At 43.7% G+C, this 7,824-nt stretch overlaps 1 protein-coding gene across 3 annotated transcripts in view; it reads left to right on the top strand.

Moving 5' to 3' along the window:
* Nucleotides 1–1,300: 1,300 nt before the first annotated feature.
* Nucleotides 1,301–7,824, top strand: part of IPMK (inositol polyphosphate multikinase) — a 66,270-nt gene continuing 59,746 nt past the window's right edge. For 2 of the 3 annotated variants that reach the window (XM_012445754.2, XM_012445753.3), the window contains exon 1: nucleotides 1,870–2,102. In XM_012445754.2, coding sequence (XP_012301177.1) covers nucleotides 1,913–2,102 — 190 coding nt within the window. In that variant the 5' untranslated portion in view covers nucleotides 1,870–1,912. Of the gene's footprint in view, nucleotides 1,346–1,869; nucleotides 2,103–7,824 lie in introns of those variants that run through there. The other variant, XM_012445755.3, reaches the window with a different exon arrangement.

The raw sequence follows: 7,824 nt of genomic DNA, 5'->3' as shown, positions 1-7,824 counted from the left end.
GCGGAGGGACAGGGTCCTGGGAATAGGGAATCCAGGCCAGATTTTACGTCTCTTTCAGGTGTGTGGGCTTCTCCCGGCAGAGACAAGTATTAGTAGGATGCTTAACTTTAATCAGATACCTAGATTTGACCCCAGTTTTTCTTGCTCAGGGCTTGTGAAGACTTACCTTCAAGGCCAGGTGTAGCTTTTTTTTTTTTTTTTTTTTTTTTTTTTTGAGACGGAGTCTCGCTCTTGTTACCCAGGCTGGAGTGCAATGGCGCGATCTCGGCTCACCGCAACCTCCGCCTCCTGGGTTCAGGCAATTCTCCTGCCTCAGCCTCCTGAGTAGCTGGGATTACAGGCACGCGCCACCATGCCCAGCTAATTTTTTTGTATTAATAGAGACGGGGTTTCACAATGTTGACCAGGATGGTCTCGATCTCTCGACCTCGTGATCCACCCGCCTCGGCCTCCCAAAGTGCTGGGATTACAGGCTTGAGCCACCGCGCCCGGCCAGGTGTAGCTTTTATATAATATGCCAGTGGCGGACGTACAGGAATCAATGACTGAGTCCCATTCCAGAATCTCGCGTAGCTACCGGTGTCCATCCCTTTCTTATATTTTTGATCTAGTCAGTCATCTACTCAGGACTGCGTATCTTAAAGGTCGAGTGGGAGAGAAAAAATCTTGCTCCTCTCTTTAAAAAACGTGTTCACTTAAAGAAATTAGGATTTTTCTCTATCTTCTACGGCCTTACTGTCGGTTCCATTTTTTTTATGTTAATGACTTTACTTTGAGACATGATGGAAAAATTACAAGTACACATGGAAAAGACATGATAACTGAGTGAGAACAATCTAACCAGAAAGCTTTAATGCCTGTCAGCTAAGTTGAAGCTGAAATTCTGGGAGCATGACATGCTGCAGGGCCAAAAGAAATGGATAATTAGTATTCCTCGCCTTCTTCTTCACCCTCTCCTTCAACAAAATCCACACCAACCTCCTCATAATCCTTCTCAGTCCATTTTTATTTTATTTTTATTTTTTGGTAAGAGCGGTTTAGAGACAGCAATCCGGGGAGGGAGGCTGAGATTAACTAGAAGGGTATTTTGAAGGCGCGTCTTCTAATTAGCTGCCTGGTTTTTACTTCTGTTGTTTTTGTGCGGTGTGGGAGCTGGAGGGAGGTCACTGCAGTTAGGGGTAGCCTTTAGAGCCACCCTTGGCAATGCTAGAGCCTTCCAATTCTAATACCGGACTGCTCCGCACACTTGGAAGTCCCTGGCTTCTCTGAGTCGACCCCCCGGGACGCGGTGAAAAGCGCGTTGAATGAATGAAGCCACAACAGCACACGTGGCTTCGAAACGCCGGTAGGTAGGGGTGAGACGGACCAGGAGTGCGCTCGCCCCATCCGTGTCGCGGTCATCAGTTCCCTGACGCTCAGCGCGCCCGCCCTGCTGCTGGGGTCCCGTCGGACCGCCTCTGGGCATGCTCAGTAGCGGCGGCGGTGGCTGTGCAGGCGGCGCTGACGTTCGCGCGGCAGCCGAGGGGACTGGAGGACGGCGGGAGGGGGCGGGGGCACAGGAGGTGGGGCCGCCGTCGCCGTCAGGGCCCCAGGGAGCGCGGGGCGCCGCTGCCGCTGCCGCTGTTCCTCGGCTCGGTTCTGTCTGCTGGGCAGCGCCGGGCCGGCAGCTGGGCGGCGGAGGAGCAGGAGCCGGGAGCCGCGCTCCGCCGAGAGTTGGGCAGAGGAGCGCCCGCGCCCCGCTCGGCATCATGGGCTCCCTCCCCGGGCCTCAGCGGGCACCAGCCGCGGGAACCCCCGGGCCTCCTCGCGCCCGAGCCTGAGCGACCCCCGGGTTCTCCGGCGCCCCCTCCCTCGCCCTATTTTTTTTTTTTTTCCCCTGCTCTCGCTGCCGCTACCGCTTCGGCTCTCCGTTATGGCAACAGAGCCACCATCCCCCATCCGGCTCGAGGCTCCGGGTCCCCCAGAAATGCGGTCCCCACTGGCGATCGAGGCCACCCCTGAGGGCGTCCCGCAGCCGGCGGGCGGCAGACTCCGCTTCCTTAACGGCTGCGTGCCCCTCTCGCATCAGGTGGCCGGGCACATGTACGGGAAGGACAAAGTGGGTAAGTGGGGGTGGCACGGGGCTCGCCGCTCCCCTTCCGCCTGCGCGAGCCCCCTGCCAGCCGAGGCAGTCTGGCTCTCCCGGGCCGGCCTGGATGCCCCCCGAGTATGCACACCAAATCCCCGGCCTCTTCCGCTGTCCCCAAAAGCCTCGCCACCCGTGCTTCTAGAAGGGGCTTGGAAAGTGGGACAATTCCTAGGGTGTGGGTCGTCAGGCTTGCAGCACGGGTGGCAGGGAGAGGCGTGCCTGGTCTCACCCACCCCCCAGGGAGGTTGGATGTTGATTGGAGACGGCGTTGTTAGTGAAAATAAGGAACTTCATTTTTACTGGACGGGGAAGTAAATTCTCCCCTGAGCACAAAGTCTGTTTATTATAGGCGAGTAGCTATTGCAAAAGAAAAGGAATGAAATGCAGTTGATGCTAATCTAGTACTTCTCTGCTGGGTGCAGCTGCATAGCTAGAGGGGAAGAAAAACACTGGGCTTTTTTGCGGGGAGGTGAGAAGGGGAGAAAGCCCGTCGTGACTTATCCGTGATTTCTCCCTGCCTCTTGAGGAGGTTTTTCTGGTTGTCTCCTTGATTTCTCTGGGAGGCGTGGTTTCAGTAGTGCAGAAATTCGGATTCCTGGTAGGAAATACAGATATTGTACTAGAATAATGCGCAAAATGTTCAGCTATTCTTATTAATTTTATAAGGCTATGTCATGACCACTGTAATACATTTTCTGAGTTCACAAGTTTAAAGCCTATCTCAGTTTAGGAACTGTAATTTATCTGTCTTACTAGTAGTGGTTCCGTGGGCCATGATTACTTGGGTAGTCTGACGGATGAGTGTGTGAATATTGTGGATCTTTGACCCGGAAGAGCCACTAGAGACAATTTAGTTTATGCTGGTAAAATGATTCGGGTTTAGGCTGCTAATCCTGACATTTTTAGACTAGGTGACTAAGGCCAACCCTGGTTAAGAATGACGTGCCTAAAGTCGTGTTACAATGTGTTAAGAATTGTGAAACCAAGAGTTCTTCCTTGGAGTACTGTTTTTTTCACCATATATTGTGTTTGCTGAAACAACTCAAGGCTTTTTGAAAATGGATAAATATTAGTTTGAATATATGCTATTTCTCAAAGCGACATTTCCCACTACTTTTATTTTTACCTACTTTGTTGAAAGTGAGGAGTTAATGACAATACTGTCTTCTAGATTGTGTGCCTTTCTCTCCACTAAATTGTGAATTCCTAGAGGTTAGAGAGGGAATCTGTATTCTCATAGCCTGGTGCATGGACTGGGACTCGGTAACACTCAGGAAATTTTGAAAAGTGAAAACTGACAGTTCTTTTAGTACACCGAGGTAAAGAAACAACATCCTCAATGTGCTCAGCATAGACATTTCCTCTGTGTGTCAGTGTCTTGTAATGAGAGTTTTAGAGTGCTCATGGGGTTTCTGTTAATAGAGGAATGCCCATTGATTTATATTAATAAATCGTGATGGTAATATTCCTAATAATCTAGATGCCTGAAAAAGTAAATGTTTCCCTAAAGGTCCCTAGAGATTGACTTACATGCAAAGGAGAATAGATTTTTAAAATCCCAACATAAAAACAATCTAAATGATAACTGTCACTTAAGAGTGTAACCACTGCTTATCGCAGTATGTAACAGTGATCCCATTCAGAGAGTTATTGTGAATCGTGGCTGAAAAGTTAATTTGTCACCCAAATTGCCTAATTAAAGGAATAGTTTAGATTCTAGAGGTAGTAGTCCTTACTCTTATTATTGCATTCAATGTAAGATAAACTTTTTTTTTCAATTTCATAAGGTTCTTTTGACTAGGGACTGTCTTTGTATCACCGTAGTACAATGGCTTGAACATACCATGCTAGCAACCTAATAAATATTTGTTGAATTTAATTCTCAGATAGTTGTACAATCCTGCATGTATTGTTAAGTAAAAGGAAAGCTGAATGATAATCATCTTCCATATTTGTAAAATGGATAACAAGATGGTCACTAATTCAAAGTTCAACAGTTTATTATGTTTCTCCACTGTCGTAAGTCATGTACAGTTTAAAGTACATCATTTAGATCATGCTTTGGTCTGTCAATTGAAATAATTATCAGGATAAGCTTTGTTAAGGACATTATGTTGGTATTTGTTTTGTTTTGTTTTTAAATTTGTGTTACTATCATTAAGTAACCAGAAATGTTCAATTTAAGATTATTCTACCTGTTTCCAAAAAGTACTTGTTAGCTTTGTTAGTTTAAAAATTAAGCTCATGGAACTTTCTGAGCACAAAGGTGCCTGAGCAGAAAAAGAAATCTAGTTATATATGCTAGGTAATAAGCATATATTGGTAGTTCAGATATCAGTTATATTTTATGTTCTTCACTGAAACCATATTTCATCAAAGTACATTTAAATTTTAGTTCTAAGAATACAAACTATTTTGTTTTTTAAATTGTAAAAATTATATAGTACCCGGATCTTTTTGGAAAAAAATTCAAACAGTTTAAGTAGTGCCCTTCCCCCTACGCATTCTCCCAGGGGCAATCACTGGTAACTACTTCCTGTCTGTCCTTTCAGGCCTTTGTTTCTGGGTACATACATAAACACATTAGCACAATTCTGTTTTTTTATACAAATAAATTTATCAGCAACTTTTCTCACTCATTCTGTATTATATCATGTTTTATACCTGTATTTTTGTACTTATGATATACTTTATTTCTTTCTAAAGATTGTATTCTACAATGTGGATGTATCACAATTTATTTAACTATTCCTCTAATGGTAGATTTTTAGACTTTCACCATTTGTTTGTGGTTATAAGTAATGTATTTATTAAATATTCTTGTATATTACAGCATACCTTGCACATTCTGTACCTATTTCTGTAGGAAGTTTTCACACAAAAAAACTATCAATTTAAATTCCCAAAACTCACTAAAGTTAGCATAAAAATTTTTTTCTGCATAAAATTCTTTTAATATGTATTATTAATTTATTTTAAAAGTCCTTAAAGTTTTAAACAAATGGTGGAAATCTGATATTTATTTCTTGATCCTATGTAGGATGTAGATATGGGGTAGTCTATAGGGAAAATAAGGATTTAAACTGATAATTGTTGTGGGGGAGAAAGGCCTACAATTATCTTGACTTAGTAGTCTGTGTGTGTGTGTGTGTGTGTGTGTGTGTGTGTGTATGTGTGTGTGTGATGGAGTCTCACACTGTCACCTGGGCTGGATTGCAGTGGCGCAGTCTCGGCTCACTGCAGCCTCCTCCTCCTGGGTTCAAGTGATTCTCCAGCCTCAGCCTCCCGAGTAGCTGGGATTACAGGCTCCTGCCACACCCAGCTTATTTTTTGTATTTTTAGTAGAGACAGGGTTTCACCATGTTAGCCAGGCTGGTTTCAAACTCCTGACCTCGTGATTTGCCCGCCTCCACCTCCCAAAGTGCTGGGGTTACAGATGTGAGCCACCGCACCCGGCCAGTAGTCTATTTTTATTAGATATCCTCTGAAACTAATTGACCTAAAATAATTTCAAGTCTACAGAAAAGTTGCAAGAACAATAGAAATTAACATTTTGCCAAATTTGTTTTATTATCTCTCAATGCAAATAATTTTTCTTAACTATTTGCAAGTAGGTTGTATACATCATGCCACTTTACATGTTAATACTTCAGTGTGTCTTCCTTTTTTTTTTTTTTTTTTAAGACAGAGTCTTGTTCTTTCACCAGGCGCCAGGCTGGAGTGCAGTGGTGCGATCTCGGCTCACTGCATCCTCTGCCTCCCGGGTTCAAGCAGTTCTCCTGCCTCAGCCTCCCAAGTAGCTGGGACTACAAGGTGCACGCCACCACACTCAGCTAATTTTTGTATTTTTTTAGTAGAGACGGGGTTTCACCATGTTGGCTAGGATGTTCTCGATCTCTTGACCTCGTGATCCGCCCGCCTCAGCCTCCCAGAGTGCTGGGATTACAAGCATGAGCCACTGCGCCCGGATAGTATGTCTTCTTTAAGAACAAAGTTATTCTCTTCTGTAGCCATAGCACATTGATCAACTATGGGAAATTTAACGGGGATATAATACTTTAATCTATAGTTAGATTCTCACTTTGTCAACTGTTCCAGTACTGTAATGTCTTTTATCACATTTGTTTTTCTCAGTACAGGATCCAGTCCAGAATCATTTATTGCAATTTGTTGTTACGTCTTTTACTGTCCTTTCATTTGTATCATATCCTCAGCCTTTCCCTATCTTTTATGACGTTGTCGTTTTGAAGAGTCCAGGCCAGTTATTTTATGAAATGTTCTTTAATTTGGGTTTCTGATAGTTCCTTATGATGGGATTCAGGTGACACATTTCCAGCTGGAACATCATATAAGTGGAGACCAACAATATCTGCCCTTTAGTAGTTGATTGATTCTGGTTGTCTGATTCAAGTGTGGTCCGGCTTTTTCAGTATATAGTTTTTTGTTTGTTTGTTTGTTTGTTTGTTGAGACAGGCTCCTGCTCTGTCACCCAGGCTGGAGTGCAGTGGCATGATATAGTTCACTGCAGCCTCAAAATTCAGGGCTCAAGCAATCCTCCTGCCTTAGCCTCCCAAGTTGCCAGGAGTGTAGGTGCACACCACTAGGCCAGGCTAATTTTTTTTTTTTTTTTTTTTGAAATGGAGTCTTGCTCTGTCGCCCAGGCTGGAGTACAGTGGCACAGTCTTGGCTCACTGCAACTTTCATCTGCTGGGTTTAAGTGATTCTCCTGCTTCAGCCTCCTAAGTAGCTGGTATTACAGGAGTGTGCCACCACTCCTGGCTAATTTTTGTATTTTTAGTAGCGACGGGGTTTTGCCATGTTGGCCAGCCTGGTCTTGAGCTCCTGGCCTCAGGTGATCCACCTGCCTCTGCCTCCCAAAGTGCTGGGATTACAGGCTTGAGCCACCGCTGGGCCAGGCTAATTTTTAAATTTTTTGTAGAGATGGGGTCTGGCTTTGTTGCCCAGGCTGGTCTTCAACTACTGGCTTCAAGTGATTCTTCTGCTTCAGTCTCCCAAAGTGCTGGGATTACAGGCATATAATCCATATATTCTACAATTAATAAGCTATATTTGAAGAGACACTTCGCAGTCATGCAGCTATCTGAATTCTCAACTTCATCCCTAGATTTGGCATCTGTCGATTATCGCCTGAAGCTGTCTTTATTCTGGTAGTTACAAAATTGTGATTTTTTTTTTTTTTCCAATGCTTTCACTCCCTCTGCTTTAGCAGCTAGCATTCCAGGATATAGCTCTCCCTTTACCCCTAAGTGTTTATGTCCTTATTTATAATCAGTTTGCATCATGGATTCCTATTTGATAACATGTATCATAACCCATTGTGGAACTTATTTACTGGGCTTTAATCACATCTCAATATTTTTTAAAAAGGAACTTAATTATTTTGTTGTTCAAATTGTCCCAAATTTGACCATTGAGAGCACTTCCTTTCTGTCACAACAGGTTTTTTTAGAATTATCTCATAACTTTCCTTCTCCAGTCCTAGAATCAACCATTTTTTCTCTAAGGAGCCCTGGTTTCTTTTTAGTGGAAAATGGTGTTTAGAAACTAAGATCTGGGCTACTAGGTATTGTCATAGCTGTTGGGAGTATCATTTGCTCCAGGCCTTTTCAATGAACATGATTTTTAAAGTATGTGTAAATATTTTAGAAATTATAATTTCATATTTCAAATTTCAT

This window comes from Aotus nancymaae, unplaced genomic scaffold, assembly GCF_030222135.1.
Source record: "Aotus nancymaae isolate 86718 unplaced genomic scaffold, 86718_ANA_hifiasm-v0.15.2.pri h1tg000010l, whole genome shotgun sequence".
In the NCBI taxonomy this organism is placed as follows: Eukaryota; Metazoa; Chordata; class Mammalia; order Primates; family Aotidae; genus Aotus; species Aotus nancymaae.
Note: the sequence above shows the minus strand (reverse complement) of the source record. Positions and strands in the feature narration are given on the sequence as shown.